Source organism: Cervus elaphus, chromosome 12 (assembly GCF_910594005.1).
Source record: "Cervus elaphus chromosome 12, mCerEla1.1, whole genome shotgun sequence".
NCBI classification, from domain to species: Eukaryota; Metazoa; Chordata; class Mammalia; order Artiodactyla; family Cervidae; genus Cervus; species Cervus elaphus.
The window spans coordinates 80,824,733-80,845,469 of record NC_057826.1 but is presented as its reverse complement, the minus strand read 5'-3'; the positions used below and the strand labels follow the sequence as shown (position 1 = coordinate 80,845,469).

Genomic DNA, 20,737 nt, shown 5'->3' with positions numbered 1-20,737 from the left:
AGCTAAAGCAGTACTGAAGAGGACATTTACAGTACTAAACACCCTGCATCAGAAAACAAAGGAAGTTCTCAAATCAGTGACCTTTGCCACGATTTTAAGAAGCTAGAAAATGAAAGTTAAATTAAAAGCAAATAGAAACCAATGAAATAGAAAAGAAAAAAAACACAGAAAAAAATCAATGAAACTGAAAGCTCTTTTTTTTGGAAAGCTCTTTATTTATTGGAAAGATCAATAAAATTGATAAACCAATAGTCAAACTTATCAAAGAAAAGGAAAAAGATATAAATTATCAGTATCAGGAAAGATAGACCATCACTACAGATTCCACAGACTTAAAGGAGTAAAGGAACATTATAATTAACTTCAAGCCAATAAATTCAACAGTTTAAATGAAATAGACACATTTCCTGAGAGACAAAACTACCAAAGCACACTCAAGAAGTAGATAATCTGAATTTCTTTTTATCAAATCATTAAACACCTTCCCACATCAAAAACTTCAGGCCTCTACATGAGAAAAAAAATTTAAAAAATAGTTAATATATGTGTAACTGATATACTTTGTTGTATACCCAAAACTAACACCACATTGCAAATAAACTATACTCTAATAAAATTTTTAACCCCCACTCCCCAAAACAACAACAAAATGAAATGGAAAAATAAAACACTAAAAACCAACCAAACAGCAGAAAAACCTTATGCCTAGAGGGCTTCAGTGGTGAATTCTACACAAACACTTTTTAAAAAAAATCTAAATACTCCCCAATTCATTCTATTAGGTCAGTATTACCCTAATATTAAAATCAGACAGACATATGAGAAAAGAAAAATACAGATCAATATCCCCCAGGGAAATTGATGTAAAAATTTTAAACAAAATGTAAGTAAACTGAATCCAACAATACATAAAAAGGGTAATACATCAGAAGCAAGTGGAGCTTATTCTGGGATACATGGTTCGTTTGACATTTGAAAAATCAGTGTAATTACCATTTACCAAAGTAAAAAGCAAAAACCACACAATCATCTCAACAGATGCAGAAGCAGCATCTGACAAGATCCAACATCTCCTTCTTGGCTAAATTCCAAAATACATTTCATAAAGACACTGCTCTCTTCTGCTATCTGGCTTCTATTTCACCTTTCCATAACATCTGCCTTTATTATATTCACCAGGGTCTATTTCTGAGACACAACATAGTTTGCTTGGAAACAGCTTGGACTCTGGAGCTAGACTACTTGGGTTCAAATTCCAGCTTCACTCCTTACTTGGTATGTGACTTTGAACAGCTTTAACTTCTCCATGCCTCATTTTTCCTATCTACAAAATGGGGATAATAATAGACTTCCCTCACAGGGTTTTCTGAGGATCAAATAGGTTAATATAAAGTAAAGCACTTAAGACAGTGCCTGGGAAACAGAACTATGAAAATGTTAATGATTATTATTACCTATGGAAAATGCTGCTGCTGCTGCTAAGTCGCTTCAGTCGTGTCTGACTCTGTGCAACCCCACAGATGGCAGCCTACCAGCCTCCTCTGTCCCTGGGATTCTCCAGGCAAGAATACTAGAGTGGGTTGCCATTTCCTTCTCCAATGCATGCATGCAAAGTCACTTCAGTCGTGTCTGACTCTTGTGACCCCATGGAGAGAAGCCCACCAGGCTCCTCTGTCCATGGAATTCTCTAGGCAAGAGTACTGGAGTGGGTTGCCATTTCCTTCTCCTTAATCTGTGGTTGTTTATAGATGATCACTTTGTCATGTTGAAAGGCATTTCAGCAAGTTAAATTGATCCTGAGATAGCAGTATAGGTTGCTGAGGTCAAGGCAGAGCCTGGTGTTTGAATCCTGGCTTTATTATTTTATCACCCACCATCAGCTGGGTGACCCTGGGCACATTACTTAACTGCTCTGGACCTCCTTTCTTTAAAAGGATGGTAATACCTAAATTCATCAGATTATTGTGAAGACTATAACCATCTGATGAAGGAGTAACAGATACCGTTTTCTTTCCCTCAATCTTTTACTAAGATCAGACTCTTTTATTATTTTTTTTGTTCCCTTCCCCTTTTTCTTACCAGAATACTTTCCAATTGGACTGGTCTCAGGGCCAGCTTCTCCAGTGACCAACAGCAAATACTGGTCTCAGAGGAGGAAATACTGAAAGGAACATCTAACTTAGAACTTCCAGGGACAGAATTAAATTACTTCTCAGGGTCAAGAGGGTGTTCTTTTAGGGACCAGATCAAATGCCCAGGATTCTGATGCAAAGGGCCTGGGTTCTCTCCAATGAGCTTATGATTGATCTTCTCTTCCATCCATTAGCTGGCAATACTTCTAAAGATCAGCTCTGGAACTTCTAATATTCTTCTTTTGGGAGTTTATTACTATCTATAAAGATAATGACTCTTAAAAAAATTTCCCACTGTAATCTTTTATGAAAACTTTAATCCTTATAAAAATGTGAATGTCCATACTTTAAGATGCTCTCTATATCTAAGCACATCCATCCCTTGGTGTATGCTATGGGTCCATATGAATTTTGTCCCCTCAAACTGTTGATCATTTATCTGTGTTTCTGGGTCCGTCTCTGCACTTTTGATTCTGCACCCCTAAGAACTGTTGGTTCCCTCTCTCCATCGTCAGTAGTCACATCTATTCTGCACTTCTCAAGTTCACTTACTTCAGAACCATCTCTGTTAAACTTACCTTATTTGTCCCTACATATGGTCTATCACCAAGTGATTCCACTAGGCTTTAGATAGACATGTTTCTCCTCTTCTGGTTACTCGAGCCAAAGCCAGCAAGGAGGTCAGTGCTGTAGTCTTGCTGTAAAATGATTGCTTTTACAAGACGACAGCAATAACCTCCTTGTTGGCTTCCCCTCTCAGACCTATTCCACTTGCAGCAAAAGAACTTCTTACTCGGAAGCTATTTTGAAAATAGCAGTAATTTTAATTCTATTTAAACCAAATGATTTAAGACTTAAAGACAGGACCCTAACAACCCCCATCCAGTGGCCTTTAACACTCTGGATCCAGCCTCAAGAATCAGTCAACTAAGTCTTTTCTCATCACTGCACAATCCCCAGCCTCAGGCACTGACTCCAGAGCCCACACACTCTTAATGATTACATGGTAAGGTACTCGAGGACATGGACTCTGGGGTCCTAGGTTACAACTGTTCTATTTGTTCAATACAGTTGTTCTAGCTGTAAACCTAGGTCTCAAGCTTCACGTAGAAAGCATGACAACGAGAGTACCAACAACAGTACCTATGACCTTATAGGTTATTGCAGGGATTAAATGAGGTAATCTGCATCACACACTGGAGACAACATCAGACATGTAGTAAACACTTAAAAATCATTAGCTACCAACTCCTCTCCTTTGATGACTATATTCCTAACAAGAGTCCCAGGCAAGCTGAATCAAGGAACAGACAGGTACTCAGTATTGCCCCTAAAATTACTGAAATACTAGTGAAGGACATAGGTTTTAATCTGGGAATCTGACTTACCTTTAAATCTGAGTTGGCTGCAAACTTCTGTCCAATTAAAGCTGCATTTCCTCCTACATAGTGCTGTAAGACAGTTCAGTGCTATTAGGCAGTTTTTTAGCATAACTATGCTACTCAAGCTTAATAATGTTTTGATTTAATTACAGTCCATTTTTTTTCCCAAAAAAATTTGAGGTGACAACAAGTACACACAGATGGGGTTAATAAAAACATTAACCCCACAGATGAGGAGACAATGAGTTATAAGGAAAGGTGAAAAAAAAAAACAAATTGCTACCTTTGGAAAACAGTATAATTGCCTTAACTGGAGATCAACCTTGGCCTTGAGCTTCCAGGCCGCCAGAACAGATAAATGAAACAAAAGGAAATATGACAAGTATGGAGAGACTTTATCTTCTGCACTGTGATCCTTCTAAAATGAGGGTAGGACTATGTCAGTTTCCTCCTGAAAATCATTCAATATTACAATGATCTAAAATCCAACTCTCAATTTTTTTCCTGATGTATATTTGATATATAAATTACAACGGTACAATGTAGTGATTCACTTTTTCAAAGTTATATCCCATTTATAGTTATTATAAAATATTTTCTATATTCCCCATATTGTATAATATATCCCTGTAGCTTATTTTATACCTAACAGTTTGTATCTCTTAATCCCCTAACCCTTATATTGCCCCTTTCCCCCTTTCCCTCTCCTCATTGATAACCACTAGTTTGTTCTCTTTATCTGAGTCTGTTTCTTGTTATATTCACTAGTTTGTTGTATTTTTTAGATTCCACATATCTAAGCAATATCATACAGTATTTGTCTTTCTCGGACTTTATTTCACTAAGCAAAATACCCTCCAAGTCCATTCATGTTGCTACAATGGCAAAATTTCATTCTTTTTTATGGCTGAGTAATATTCTATCACATGCATGCACACACACACACACTACATCTTTATCTGTTGATGGACACTAAGGTTGCTTCCTTATCTTGGCAACTGTAAATAATGCTGCTGTGAACACTGGGATGCATGTATCTTCTTGAATCAGTTTTAAAATCCAACTCTCAAGTGAGGTACATAGGTCTGTCTTTATCTGTCCCCTGCCTTCCTTTCTGCTTCCACCTGCCTATAGCTCTCCAAGTCTGCTTTCCTCTCTGTGTCTATGCCTTTAAGCACATGCTGCTTCTTTGACTAGGATGCCTCCCCTTTCTCATTCACTGGTCGGGTGATCACTTTTCAAATATCAGCTGTAACGTCACTTCTTCTGTACTGCTTTCTGTTGCCATTTTCCTATGGTCACCTCCATCTCCACAGTCCTCCTGCTAGAGAGGATTACAGATTCTTTGCTACTTGCCACCTCTAGACTCAGAACAGACCTCCACTACAGCCCTTGTCCTCTTGAGCTAGTGTCATCTGGGGACATGTCTAGCTCCTTCAGGGAAAGGACTGTCTTCTCATAGTAAGTGCTCAGTAACTGCTGCTAGATTTTGAGAAAGGAAGAAAAACACATTGATGCATCAGGAATTATAAAAGCTTTCCTGGGAGTAAAATTCTAAAGGTAACGGGTTCTGAAAGAAGACACACCACATCTCTCAGCTGAGGACCTAATAAGAGTAGAGCAGAGAATTCAAGTCTAGTATTCGTTTGTGGCAAGGATGGATTCACATGTTCTGGAAACCTGACAAACAGGAAATAAGGCTGATGCTCTATTATGTAAGCTGAGAAACTTTACCAGTAGCTCTGTCTGGGAGGACTGAATGCTATCACCTTACCTCTCTAGTCCCTAGTCCCATGCAGAGGCATAGACTAAACAACTCAATTCTAGATGCTCAACAACACTTTTAGCCCAACCAAGTTTTGTATTGACGGATCACTGGATTCAGATAGGATGTTGATGGCTTTCTATAGATAAACTGGAAACTCTGTGATATACAGGCTGAAATTTGCCCTTTTAACGTGTTAGCCTTAGTTTTTTATGTAACTCTGATGGCTAGAAGAATTTACTAAAAATCCCAGGGGAAACAGTAAGATTCCATGTAATGGATTTGAGAGTTTTCATATGCTAGTTATTATTAACTGCTGTTTATCAGTCCATCTGCCTTATAATTTAAAGGAGTTTGACAAGGTACCAAATGAAGTGCCACACTAGTGGAAGATAAATAACACATTTTAGGTTTTATAATGTTAAGAAATAATTTAGATGATGTAAAAGATAAAATTTCTGTAGAAAAAATGTTTGCATTATGAAGCAAAAGGCCAAAGAGACTAGAACAGAAAGCAAATTGGTGTTTTAGATACTACAATCTTAAAGACTTTTAAGCAGTCGATTTGCCATCTTGTTAGAACTATCAAGACTATTTCATAAGCGATCAGAATCCTGGGAGTTCCCTGGTGGTCCAGTGATTAAGATTGCATTGGGGGAGTGAGATCCCACAAGCCATGCTGTGTGTACAGAAAGGAAAAAAAAAAAGATCAGAATCTCACTACCAAACTCAGCTATCAAAATGACTAACTGAGGTTTTAACAGCTTGCTGTCTCCTTGAGAAATTCAGCTGAGAAAGGCCTGTGCCCACTGCTAATGTTCAAATGGGTGGCTTCCAAAGGAATAAAAAAACTTTAAGAGCTCCCCAAGTGAGAAGTACACCCAGACTGGGGTGATGGGTAAGAGAAGATTTTAGGTAAAAATTGGGGATGAGATGCAGTGGGCATTGGAGAGAAGCTTAAACAACAAAATCCTGCCCTTAAGAGGTGTGAGGGCAGGGGAATTGGCAGGTGTGTGAGCCTTGAGGAAGTGTCTGGACCATGTAGGCTCCAGAGCCTTGTTCATGATCACCAGGTGGGCGTGGAGACTCCTAAGTTCTATCTTTGACAGTCTTTACCCTGTAGACTAATGGTTCCCAGAACAAGGTGGTCAGAATAGCATCCACATAACCAGAACTCTGGAAGGGCGGCCCAGGAATCTGTGTTTCAACACCTTTCACATGACTCTGATGCACATTCAGGTCAGAGAGCCACCAAACGAGACCAGTGGTTCTCAATCAGGGTGATTTTGCATCCCTTCTCTCCCTGACCCTGGAAACATCTGACCATGTTGGGAGACATTTTTGACTGTTGCAATATGGGAAAAGGGGGAGTGATACTGTCACTATTTCTCTGCGGGTTTGGCCTTTTCTGGTTTAGGAAGAACTGAGCCATATTAATATTACTGCAAGGTATCAGCCAAGCAGTACCCAAACAACTCTGGAGTAGACATTTTCCTACTTTAAACCTGAGTAACATGAAAAAAGAGCAATTTCATGGATAACCAGGACTAAAATTTTAGTAAGTATGCCTCATTAATGTTGGATGAATTGAAATGACTAGCAACAGCAGAGTTAAAGGAAGGTCAGATACACACTTTTCCAAAAAGAGAAAAACACTGCAGAATTGTATTGCCAACAATCATCCCCTATGGGCGAACTGGAGAAGAGTTGCTTGGTTGCTTCTAGAAACCATACAAAGTGTCTTTTCCCACCCTATCTTAATTTACCACTGGTAGACAGACCTGGGCTTCCGGGAACTCTGATGCAATCTGGGCGATGTCATGGAAAGTTTCCTTATCACTGAAGAAGCGTTCAGCAGCTGCTCCCTTCCCCATGAAGTGAACGAAGGCTTCTTCTAGATCATTCCTCGAACGCAGCTCGCTGTGATCTCTCCCGTTCCCAGGGCTCAAGCCAAGTGCCCGCAAGAGCTTCACCCCTGACAGCACGACGTCTACACATGCGTTGACGCTGGAAGGAAGGAAGGAAGAGACGGCGTGAGAGACCGAAGCACTGGGGCAACAGCTTTGCATTTAACAGCAGGGAAATGTTTCAGAAACCTGACCTGGAAAGCAAACAGCATATGGCGGAAGGAGGATTACTTTATGTATTACTATATGTATGTCTTATCCTGGCAAGAGCTTGGTAGGCTTTTACACTCGTTACAAAGAGAGAAGACAGGTGCTCAGCATTTCAGAACAAAGTATCATAACACAAATATACCATTTCTGAGAAAATAATGGCAGAGCCAAACTGTTTGGATTAACCCTGGCTGTGTGACCTGGCCAAGTCACTTTCTTTGTCTTCAGTTTCCTCCTAAAATCGTGTAATACGAGTATTTAACTCATAGGGCCATTGTGAGGATTAAATAAGATAATACATGTTTAGGAACACTGCTTGTTACAGAGAAAGCAAAGTAAAAGTTTTGGTCAAGAGCCACCTTCCCTTAAAAGACACCTGAGGATTGTGGTAAAATATACGGACTACTTCCAGGTGAAACTCTGAGCGCTGAGTGATGTCTTAAAGACCTAAGCGCACCTGCAGCCTTGTAACAACTCAACACTTGGCAGGTGTTCACCATCATGGACTTTACAGACTAGTCAGTCAGTGTGGTGTCACCTGGTTAATGCTTACAGATTTATAAAATACACATGAGGCTGTCTGGTCCCACCTCTCCCATGCATGCATGTAGAAGCTGTGGCTTACATTTTCAGTGGTTTGTGTGTGTGTGTTTTCCAAAAGCCATTCCTTTTTAAAAAAAGAAGTTCCAAATACTTTGGGCAGGGGGATGAGGTCCCCGGGCACCTTTATTCCTGCCTCTGCCATCCCTGCCAGTGGGGTTGGATGACCAAATGAAACAGCTTTGGGTGAAAAGGGTGGCTGCCCATCCAGGCTAGTTCCAAGCAGTTAGGAAACCAGAAGTTGTGTGCTTCCCTGGTAGTTCAGATGGTAGAGAGTCTGGGTCGGGAAGATCCCCTGGAGAAGGAAATGGCACCCCACTCCAGTATTCTTGCCTGGAAAATCCCATGGAGGGAGGAACCTGACAGGCTACAGTCCATGGAGTCACAAAGAATCAGACACAACTGAGTGACTCCACTTTCACTTTTCATGAAACCAGAAGGTAAATTCATCAACCAACAAGGCCCAGTGGATTGGATTCTGGTGTATAATACATAACTACAATGTCTCCCTTCTAGTCTCCTTTAAAAACCTCTTGATCACCAACTGTTAATGGTAGCCAGCTCTAAAGATGAGGAAAGAGACTGCAGTAAGGGAGAGGAATTTTATTTTTCATCAGATGTATTTTTAATATTTATAAGCATACATTACTTTTAGAACTGAACAAATAATTCTTAAAAGGTCCTCATGTGGGCTAGATATTATTTACATCACTCAAGGGAGGTTTACAAGCGCCAGAAGAGACACAGCCCTCCTCACAATACAAAACTGACTACATTCTCGTTAAGATTCTATTATTAACTCTTCCCCTATGAATCCCAAATTTTTGAAAAGGTTTTTGCCTACCATACAGCATTTAAATACTGGAATGGTCTTATTCTCTTAAAGTCAAACATACATAATTACTCTGATCAACTGGGAAAGCATAACCTCAGAGTACGTATACCTTTCATACAAAGCACATAAAACACACTGACATGCACGTGGCAGGTTCTTACTCATATAAGAATCTTTCACAGCCTACATGATACGAACCAACATATCTTGTAAAGTGGTCTCAATGCCACCTCACACGGAGTGTCCTTTATTTCTACTGGACGTCACATTAGATGTCTGAAGGGTAGACGCTTAAAAGGAATACGGGTATCCCTGGCTCTCAGACTCCGGAAGTTCAGACAGTGAAAGTTTGGATAGTGTGGGACATTATTTCCATGAAGTAACTAAATGGATTTGGGTCCTGAGTCTGCATAGCAAAGGTTCAGATACCAAGGGATGTACCCGTATTTGGAAATAACGACTTCAAAACAGACGTCAATAAACACATCACTTCCATATCTAGTTCTGCTGAGAACTTAAGCAGAGTTTGATTTCTTAAAGATGAGAATGGAGGAAGTTCCAGTTACAAAAAACAAAACCAAAAAGAACAGTTTATTTAGCACATTTTGCAGCATGAGACAAAACCCAACTGAACTAATTTTGAGTTAAAACAATATAACTACCATAGGAACATTTTCCATCCCCCACCTAATCATGCCATGAATACTAAAGGGGAAAATCTTAAGAAAAAATTTACATGATAGCTATTAAAATAAAATAATTGTGCCCTACTATGTGCCAGATACCGAAGTACTTTTACCTCTGCTTTCTAATTATATTTTATAATACTTCAAACAGAACAGGAATCTTTCTCTGCACTTACATCAATTCAGCAGCATACTAAAATGTAAACAAGTATGCTACTCATAGGGAAAAGAAGTGTGTGTATGTGTGTTGAGGGGGGTGGTCAGGGTGGAGCAAAAAAAACCAGAAGACAAAATTATGTTCATTTGACATGCAGAATTTCACAGAAATGTATCAAAGATTACAATGTGAGTTTTGAGAAAACAGACACAGATAAAACAATTGGAAGGTAAAATGAGGGAACAGATGCTGAATGCCTACACAAGTGGCGATGCTAGCAGAGGGCGCTGGGAGCCAAGGCTGCCAGGCATATTATTAGAGATCTGGGGTTGGGGTGGGAAAGAGGAATAGTTTCTTCTAGTCTGTAAATTCCTTAAAGACAAGAACGGTGGTTCTTATCACCTCCCTTCTGTTTTATCATCTGTAAAACGTTTCTTAAGGTTCTTTTCAGCTTTCACACTATGCCTAAGATAGTATGAAAGCTAATCATAATCACTCTAAGATACAGAACCACAGAGAAGAGAAACCCAAGAGGGCAGGATCAGTAGTCCTTGGGCCACACCCTAGATGATGCTCTGGACAGAGAAGAAGGCAGGCATTTTCAGACAGACCACACCAATCTGCAAAACATTCTAAGACAGGGAAATAGTCATCACTGCTTTCAGCTGAGAAAAGTAAGACTGGGGGTTAACTAACATTCCAAGGTCAAGACTGGAGGAGCCTACATTCAAACCCAGATTTATCTGATATTGAAAGCCACAAGGAGCATGCACAAGCAAAGACGCAGAAGGGATTAACCTTGTGTTTGGATACAACAGGAATGGTGATCCAGTTAGGAGAGTCTGAACATGGTCTGAGAAGAGCAAGGCAGGTTTCAAAGGTCAGAGTGAAGACAGGTGAGGGAGAATGAGTGCTAAAATGAGGGGTTTACCATGCACCCAACGAGTCTTAGACCAGAGCCCGATTCTGAAGCAGAGGCAGCATACATTTTAGAAAAATGTGGCTGTGGGCTTGCCATTGACCATCTTCTTGAAACCATTCCTTTATTTCTCTGGTCCTTTCCCACCAGGCCCTTACATGGCAGTGCCTGGCCCCTCATCCCACCCATGCCATTTACCTTCCCCCTTCTTGTTCTCTTTCTGGGTGATGCTATCTAGCCTCTGGCCTCAGTCTAGGTGCTGGAGTCCCTATACTGCGACCATGCTCCTCAACTACAGCCTCTAGCTGTCAGTAGCTGAGGGCTCAGCTTGCTCTATGATCCTACAGGAATGTACATTTCTCCCCTCTGAAACCAAACTGGTTACCTTTCACCACAAACTTGTTACTTTCTTATTCTCTCTTCATGGCAACAACCTGGCACAGAGAGCCACAAATGGGTTTCAGCTGCACCTCTGGCATTGACAACTGTGAGATCATGGGCAAATCAGTATTTCCAAGCCTCAGTTCACTCTCCGTGAAAACTGGATGACAATATTTATTGTTGCTTTAGTTGCTAAGTTGTGTCTGACTCTTGTGCGACCCCATGGACTGTAGCCCACCAGGTTCCTCTGTCCATGGGATTTCCCAGGCGAGTATACTGGAGTGGGTTGCCATTTCCTTCTCCAAGGACTGAACCCACATCTCCTGCATTGCAGGCAGGTTCTTTACCACTGAGCCACCAGGATAGCTTGACAATATCTGTATCTGCCTACATGAAGTTATAAGATCCCCAATACTAAGAACCTGTCATTTGCAACTGCCTCTATTTACTCTACCACATCTAACCTCTTGTCAAATCTCACCTGTTCAGCACCAATGGCAAACAAGAAAAAGCTCTATGGCTTCAGAGCTAGTGTCAGGGTCTCAAGACTTTCCTCTTTATTAGTCTGTTACCCACAAAAATAATGTGAAGCAGTCAAACAGGTCAGAACCACTGCTCAAATTTTCCATTCCCCCAGTTAAGTCTGTGAAAAGAACTTAGCATCATTTGTGTGTGTGCACGCCCATTCATGCTCAGTTGTGTCCAGCTCTTTGCGACTCCATGGACTGTACCTGCTCATAAACTTTTATGGTTTTCCCATCACCCACACTGACACACAAGGCTCCTTTCAGTATCATCTCGACATCTATCATAAAGTCCTTGCCCTAAACACAGGATCAACCTGCTATTGCCAAACAAGCCAAATACCTTTTCACATTTGGTTCTCTCTTCCCAGGGGGGCTTATTTCCCAGCCTTCTTGTGGATAAATTCCTTTTTTCTCCAGGGCCTGACCCATGCAAGTCACTGTAGCAGAATATATTTTCCAAGACGGCCACAAGGTGCCCCGTCCCACACGTTCATTCTACAATGAGACGCTGACACTCCTCTCTCCCAGGTGTGTTCCATGTCCCCTCTGCTCAGAACCATTTGGACCTGGGCCTGTGAGAAGTGACACTGTGTGCTTGTAAGGTTAGGTCGTAAAAGGCATTAATGCTACTACCTGGTCCCTGTGGTGAATCCCTCCCCTAGTCCAGTCATCCTGAGGTGAGAAAGCTAAATAGTTACAAAGAGAAACCACCTGTATGCGTTCAGGTAAAACCACAACTGAGGTCACAGCTGACAACAACAATCAATACCTTGAGATGAATCCCAGGCCCGGCCATCACCTTCCTGAAACCACACGAAACCCCAAATGAGAATCGCCTAGCTGAGCCCAACTGAACCTCAGAATCATGGAATAAAATGACACTGGTTTAAGCGAAGTTGTGGGGCAAGGTGTGATGTAGCAACAGTAAATGGATTGCCAGCTTCTAGATGGAGCTTCTCTTGAAACCTCATCCTGGGAAGAATTACTATTCTCTGGGACACAAGAAAGCACTTTTCAGAATTGTTATGGACAGTATTGTGTCCCTCTCCCCCACCCCACCCCCCCATTCATACTGAAGCCCTAACCACAAATGTGACCGTATGTGGAGATAGGGACTATTTAAGGAAGTAATTGAGGTTAAATGAGGCCATTATCCAGGATTCCCAGGTGGTGCAGTGGTTAAAAAAAAAAAAAATTGCCTGCCAGTGCTGGAGACAAAGGAGATGAGGGTTCGATCCCTGGGTTAGGAAGATGCCTTGGGTCAGGAAATGGCAATTCAGTCTTCTTGCCTGGACAGAGGAGACTGGTGAGCAACAGCCCCTGGGGTCACAAAGAGTCAGACGTGACTGAGTACACATGCACAGTCATTACCCAATAGGACTACTGTCAGTTTAAGAGGAAGAGACACCAGAAGTGCTCATGAGTGGAGCAAAGGCCATCTGAGTGCACAGCGAGAAGGCAGCCATTTGTAAGTCTGAAAGAGAGGACTTCCTCTTGGATTATCAGCCTGGAGCACTGTGAGAAAATAAAGGTCTGCTATTTAAGCCCCCAGTCTGTGGTCCCCTGTTACGGCAGCCTAAGTGGACTAATACAATAATGAATATGTTTGTTTCCAAAAAATGAGGCTGGGACCTTGCTTCATCCATCCTTGGATCCTTAGAACTTAGCATGGACCTACATACTATGTAGTTAATGAATATTTATTGAAAGTGTGTGCTTAGTAATGTCTGACTCTTGGCAATCCCACAGACTGTAGCCCACCAGGTTCCTCTGTCCATAGGATTTGTCAAGCAAGAATGGCTCCAGGGGATCTACGCAACTCAGGGATCGAACCCATGTCTCTTGCGTCTCCTGCATTGGTAGACAGATTCTTTACCACTGCACCACCTGGAAAGCCCATGAATTGAAGACTCACAAAACCAGGGAGGACAATTCAGCTGATAAGGATACAGGTGAAAGTGCCTGAATTTGAAAGAAGAGTTAAAAGAAAATGCACCTGAAGAAACAATAAAAGTGTTATACATACATATATATATAAAACCACTACCTAACATTAGCTGTCTGCTCTTTAAAGCAGACACTATGCTAAACAACAAAGATTATTTCATCTTCATGATAACTCTGCTTTACCTTACCCTTTGTGGTTCCGATACTCACAGGAACTAGTAGCGTACTTGGTAGAAGATCTGCTTTTGTGGCAAGATATTCGAGTCGAACTTAGACAAGAACTAAAATTCGTAGAGGGAATAACTTACTTACAGGCGACAGGAGAATATAAAGAAAGGAGGCACTGTGATTTGTGAGAATCCTAAAATTGCAATGTCATTGAAATCTGGGGAAGAAAAGAGTTTCAAGAAGGCATGCTTAACGTGTGGAAGGCTGCAGAAAGCTGACAGTGAAGACTGAAAGTGGAAGCTGATTATGAAAACCCACAAGGCTTAGATAAGCTTTCAAAGAGACGTTTCAGTAGAATGGTGGTCTCCAGACTCAGGAGCTAAAGACAGCGACCACACCTTCAAGTAGTTCAGAAGCAAGAGGGTGTCGCTAAAATAGAAAGACCAAACATTTCTGACTGCAAAAGAGTAGCCTCCAGAAGAGCAGAGATTGGAATGAAAGCGACTTGAACTTTACGGAGTCAGGCTGAGAGGGATTTCCAAGAAGCTATTAGGCTGGTTCTAGGGGCTGGTCCTACCGAGACGAGGAGGGTGTAGGGGCCAGCCGAAAGGAAAAAGCAGTCTGGTGAGTCCCGGCAGCAGTGACGAATGGGGCTCGTCCCAGACGTGCGATGCTTCTCGCCAAGCAGGCAGCGTGGACACCAGCACCGAGGGGCCTCCAGGGGACCTCTAGGAACCTGTTTCCACGCCGGCTCTACCTCCCAGCTCCCAAGCCGTCTGACCTCCGCCAAGGTGGCCCTCAGAGGCCCGGAGACCCGCACCTCCTGGAGACAAGCAAAGAGGCAGGCCCCGCAGGCACTCACCCCACGGCCACGCGGCGCCAACGCCGAGCCGGCCGCACGATGAGCGCGTCCCAGGCGGCTGCCAACCGGCCCTCAGGGGAGCCGGCTCCGGGGGGCGCGGGCGCCGGCCCCAGCTGCAGCGAACTCCACAGCGAGCGCAGGGCCGACCCTGGCAGCTGTGGCTCCAGCAGGAAGACGCAGCCCACCGCGAGCGCCAGGAAGCCAGCGTACGCGGAGCCGCGCCACAGCGCCATGGAGACAGAGGCGTGGAAGCGACAGAGAACACCTCCTTGCCCGGCCCTCGCCTCTTCCGGGCTCAACACGCGCCGACGTAGACTCGCGCGCCACGTCACGCCTGCGCGCCGTGGTCCCTCGGATGGGCGGGGCGCGGCGGGGCGGTAGACGTAAGAGAGGGGCGGAGACTCCTCTTCCTTGGTCGGAATCTTGGCTCTTGGGGGCGCGCGCGGTTTTGAGGCTCTGAGGGAGGTTGGACAAAGGCCCTAATGCCTGTCCAGGCGCTGTACCCTTTCCCAGAACTCCATCCGTACCCAAAAATAGAGAGGCAAGGATCCGTTTGTTTTCCTAGTAGGATGAACCAGACCGATTTTGAAGAAGCGGGTAGACCGCATGTCAGTCTTTGAGCCGGTCGGTGTTCCAGTTTGAGCTGAACTAGCAGTTCCTCAGAGGGGCACAAATCTCACTCCCCCTGTTTTAATCTGCCCCTCTGCCAGTCTGTCCATCCTCCATTGTTAACTAAGCTCACCGTCTTTCAGACCCGGGGCTTGGCGCTCCCCAGAGGAATACGATGGCAGCAGCGCTGCCTGTGAGCCCTTGGGGACACGAGTGGCAGGGGGATTCTGTCCCTTTGGACGGTGACCGAGACCTGCAGCTGTTTGGGGGCGTTTGCCCTGATTGAAGGGAGTCCGCAGGGATTGTCCTCGCTGGATGATCAGCCTCGAACCTTAAAATAACCCTTTGGGGGCGCTGTTCCCTTTAACAACCTCAGAACATGCACAAATGCACACAATCTTGTGTACAACACAAGGGGTTTTGGACCTGCGTTAAGAAACCCTAATTTCTCCTCGTCTCCCCTGGTAACATGACTTAAACCCAGCAGACCCTGTCTTCACTATGACTCTTCTGTGTGTGAGCCTCCGTTGAGAGTCAGTGAAGCTAGGCTTGCTGCCAGCTCATTCTCAGCAGTCGTCTTGCCAGGCCTGGTCTTGTTCCTGGATGGTTTCCATTTTTCCAGTTCTGCTGGCTCCTGACCTTGGCTCTGTGTCTGATTTTCCACTCTGCTCCTGACCTTTGGACTTGGCAGTGGTTCTTTATTTCTCTAGCTTTGATCTTGGGCATTTGGCTTCATTTACCCCCAGCATTTCCCTATCCTGGTCATCTACCCTCCCTGTCTCACCCCACCCAGCCCACCTGACCATAACATTCCTTTCAAAGGAGATGTTCACACAGGAAGAGATCCGGGATATTACAGAAAAGAAAGGAGCCAGTGAGATCTGTGTGAAGCTGTCTTCACTAGAGTTACCTGTCCCTTCTCTCACCTCAGGGAGACATGTCAGTTAGTTCCCAGAGAAACTGCTCCCCCACATGACCCCCAGTGAGCAGGTTTTCCTGCCACCCTATAAGTGACTGAACCAGCATGTAATTCAAAAGCAGTGAATTCACTGACTGGCCAGAGACCATGTCTCTCCACTGAGAATTTGAGCCAAGAGTCAAGAGTCTGTAGCTAGTTGGTTTGGGTTGTGGACCTGCAAGGTCACATAACGTTGAAGGTTAGATAGGGCCAGTTAAATATATTCCCAAGGTTGAGTTTTAGGGGGCAGCTGAGGAAGCTGAACTGTGGGAAGACCATGGAGTAAACAAGCTTAGAGGAAGAGGAAAAGCGATGTAAAGAGAAAGCCACCTGGGGCCTTCCCTTCTGGCTCCCAGGAGACTTGCTAAGCTGCCAGCACTTTGTACTGAATTCTTTTGCTTTTTCCTAGGCTTGCCAGAACTTTCCCCTCCTCTAGTTTTATTGAGATATAATTGACATATAACATTGTACAAGTTTAAGGTGTATTACATATACATTTTGTGCAATGATTACCACAATAAGTTTAGTGAACATTTATCACCTACATAACAATTTTCTTTTTTTTTTTCTTGTAGGACTTTTAAGATCTACTACTCTATTAACAACTTTCAAATATATCATACCAGAATTTGAGCTTTACTCACAGAGGCAAAACTGAGACAGGCTGGAATCTGGGACCCTTTACTGCAGTGCTTTTACCTGGACAAGTGTCTCCTCCCCTCCTCCTGGAGAATACAAAGAAACTATGAGGGACTAAAAATAACTGCATACTTGGGGAGTCAGGCAAATTATGAACTATAAAATACAAAAAGGCCAAAACACAACTGCCACTTCTTTTTTTAATTAATTTTTAAAAATATATTTTTTATTGAAAGTGAAAGTGTTAGTTGCTCAGCGGTGTCTGACTCTGTGACTCCATGAATTGAGGCCTACCAGGCTCCTCTGTCCATGGCATTTCCCAGGCAAGAATACTGGAGTGGGTAGCCATTCCCTTCTCCAGGGGATCTTCCCTACCCAGGGATCGAATCCGGGTCTTCTGTGTTGCAGGCAGATTCTGTACTAGCTGAACCACCAGGGAAGCACCCCCTGCCCTTTTTAAATTGAAGTGTAGTTGAATTACAGTGTTGTTTTAATTACTCATACACAGCAAAGTGACTCAGTTATACATACATAATATGTACATTCTTTTTCATATTCTTTTCCATTATGGCTTACCTCAGGATATTGAATATAGTTCCCTGTGCTATACAGTAGGACCTTGTTGTTTATCCATCATATATACACCAGTTTGCATCTGCTAATCCCAAACTCCCAATCCAACCCTCTTCCATTCTCCTCCCCTTCGCCAGCTGCCACTTCTGAGGTGCCGGGAGCCAAACCAGAGTGCTGCATGTGATCCCTGCACACAGCACCATGAAGGGGGTGGGCAAACCACCCCCTTCCAACCAGACCCACCAATCCACCCTTACCCTCACCCCCCCTTAAGGGACCAGCTCACCTGTCCTCCCTTAGAGAGCCAGCAAAGGCATCTGTTACTAGTTTTCACTGTCTTATGCTACATCATGAGTTCCAGTTTCAGGCAAATTCCTTGCCTGAATTTCTTGTCTGGCCTCTTACTAATTTCTGTTGATTAAAGAGTTCAAGAACCCAGGCTGGTAACAAACAACAGCAGCTTGGACAAAACGGAAGTTGATTTCTCCTGTAAAAGTCCAAACGGGACTTCCTTGGCGGTTCAGTGGTTAAGACTCTGAGCTTCACCATGCAGGGGGCTTGGATTGGATCCCTGATTGGAGAACTAAGATCCCACATTCCATGAGGTGCGGCCAAAAAAAAAAAAATGTTCAAACAGGGTGCTAATACTCAGGGCACCAGCAGCAAGCTAGAGATGCTCTGTGGCTCCTATTGGTTGGTCGTTCAGTGTCAGTTTGCACTGTGGGTGGTGATGAGGTGGGACATGGTGCTCACCTAATTCTAACTGAGATTCAGAGGCAGGAGCTGCAGGAATTGAAGAATATGAGTGAGCGTTGCCCGTCATGGTGGAGCCTGTTGTGGCTTCTGGTCTCATAACAGTCACAGGGGCCTTGATTCCTTCTGCTCCTCCCTAGGGGCACAGGGGCAGGCATTCGGTGTTCTTGGTACTACAGTTCCTCTTGAAAGATTTCATTAGTGAGCAATAGTCATTTCAGATTTTGATCGTCGATCTGTTTAATGACTCTGGAATGCTTTACAAGCCAATTGTTTTTCTTGAAGTTAGATTTCTGGGGAAAGTTATACAAAACAGCCCTAAGTGGATAGGTGAGGCTGCCCGTCCTGAACAAAGAGAAAAGGACTGTACAAGCCTCAAGGCACCCCTCCCCCAACCCAAATTGCTTCCAGACATGGCCTTTGTTATTGGTTACCTCTCTGAGGACCTTGAAATGAGAGCAAAAAGCAACTTTTTTTCAGAAAGTTCAGAGACTCTAGACGGAGGCTACAGGTGTCCTACCCAAGACCCTGACTGGGAAGGCCAAGGAGCAGATCTCATATTTATATAAGGAGTTAGCAGAGTCCTGTCAGTCCCAAATTAGCTTAAGGCAAGGTCTTCCTTGATGGCTCAGAGGGTAAAGACTCTGTCTATAATATGGGAGACCTGGTTTGATCCCTGGGTTGGGAAGATCCCCTGGAGAAGGGAATGACAACCCACTCCAGTGTTCTTGCCTGGAGAATCCCATGGACAGAAGAGCCTGGAGGACTGCAGTCCATGAGGTCGCAGAGTCGGACACAATTGAGCGACTAACACATGCACACAGTCTTTAGCCTTGACATAAACACCAGTCCACATATAACCCATGTGACATGAAGGGTTTTAAGAAGCAAGTTTTTTCCCACATTTGGAATAGAAACTAAAGTAGGACCAAACAGGCCTCATGAAAGCTCGGATAACCCACTTTTCCCATAGTTTCAAGCCTCTAGGGTTTGATCTAAGGTGCTTGCTGAAGTCCATTCTGTGTCAAGGCCTTTGCTGATGCCGGGACATCACCCAACACAGGTCACACCCAAAGGCCAGCATCAGAGCACAGCTTTGACGGTTATAGAAGACTCCCAAGAGACAAGAAAGAAGGAATAAAGGATCCTGGGATCCGAAGAGAGCAGGCTTTGTGTCTGGAGCCAGAGCTCTCAGGCTGTCAGACATCCTCCTCCCTAAGCTGCATCAGGAGGAAGCTAGCAAAACAGAGGATGGGCTGCTGCCTGGGGCGAGGCGGCACCCTTGGAGGCACAGGAGCCGGGTAGCAAGAGTGGTGGCAGCCAAGCAGTGAAGAGAGGTATGCTGGCTCCTTGCCAGTGACCAAACCTTGCTGCATGGATTGGGAACTTCTTAGCGTGTGGGGATGTAACGGTGCAGTGGTCCTGCATTTACACTTCAGGATGAACTGCTCGGAGAGAGTGCTGAGCAGGGGAAAGTGGGAGGTGCAGTGCTTGTGTCTGGCAGGGATCCAAGAGCTTCACAGGGCAAACTAGTCAGCAGGCAGGTGAAGCACGGGCTGGTCCTATGTTGCTCTCTGGACACCTCAGGCTCCCTGGAATACTGCCATCACACTGCCTGTGGCCTTCCTTGGTGGTCTAGGGGTTAAGAATCTGCTTTCCAATGCAGGGGACTCGGGTTTGATCCCTGGTGGGGGAGCTAGGATTCCACATGCCGTGGGGCAACTAGGCCCCTGTGCTGCAGTTACGGGGCCCAGGCACCACAACGAGAGAGCCCTCACACCACAGTGAAGATCCCGTGTGCCTCAACCAAGACCCAACGCAGCCAAATACACATATAAATATTTTTAAAAATAGACAAACACTGCCTGTGCAGCCTCTTCGTGCGTACAGGCCCTCCTGCCTGGTGTTCCTCTGCAGGCCACGTCCACCAGCCCTGTCATGCATCGTGCAGTATATGCTATAGTTCTGATTTGGGTTCTGATACTCTTGCAGCATATGTTTGGAAGGAAATGGAAAGAGTGCCTTGAAACTGCATTTCCTTCTTAATTCAAGAGCTTTAACAGTTCTCAAAGCATTTTGCCTTCGAGAGTTGTTTTCCAAACTGAAAGAAAAAAATAAATGAAAGGAAGCAAAAACTGATCTGGCTGGACACCTCTGCTCTCCAGTCGTCAGGGGCCCAGACTTGTTCTGTCCTTTGCTCTGCCACCCCTAGGGGACAGCAGAAAGGTGGGAATACATCATGACAAAATCATGATGGCTTTGAAAGAATCAAATCAGGGCTCTGAAAGAAAGGAGAGGCAGTGAATGCTTGTTGCCAGGCAACCACCAGTTTCTACTTAAATGGAGAGATTGTGGGGCTTGATGCTTGTGGGTTTTTTTTTTTTTTTCCTGGTTGTTGTTTGTTTTTGGCCAAATTACGTGGCATGTGGGGGATCTTAGATCCCAGACCAGGGATTGATCCTATGCCTGCTGTATTAGAAGCGAGGAGTCTTAACCACGGGGCCACCAGGGAAGTCTCTGATGCTTGGTTTTAAAACTCCGCTTCTGCCATCCACTATCTGGGTGACCTCAGGCAAGTCATTTAACCTTTCTGTTCCTCAGTTTCTTTACCTACAAAATAATTCCTACTTTACCAAATGGTTGTGGGAGGTAGAGTTATCCTAAAAGAGCCTACCACATGTCTGCTACATGTTGACATGTGCCCAAACACTCCCTGCCATTGCTCTG

The 20,737-nt window shown here is 44.1% G+C and overlaps 1 protein-coding gene across 2 annotated transcripts in view; it reads right to left on the bottom strand.

Moving 5' to 3' along the window:
* The window catches only part of ADPGK (ADP dependent glucokinase), a 30,979-nt gene extending 16,184 nt beyond the window's left edge, over positions 1-14,795 (bottom strand). For both annotated transcript variants that reach the window (XM_043919678.1, XM_043919679.1), the window contains exons 1-3: positions 14,479-14,795; positions 7,061-7,286; positions 3,521-3,583 (exon numbers count right to left, since the gene is read on the bottom strand). In XM_043919678.1, coding sequence (XP_043775613.1) covers positions 3,521-3,583; positions 7,061-7,286; positions 14,479-14,711 — 522 coding nt within the window. In that variant the 5' untranslated portion in view covers positions 14,712-14,795. The remainder of the gene's footprint in view (positions 1-3,520; positions 3,584-7,060; positions 7,287-14,478) is intronic.
* Between the last annotated feature and the right edge of the window lie 5,942 nt (positions 14,796-20,737).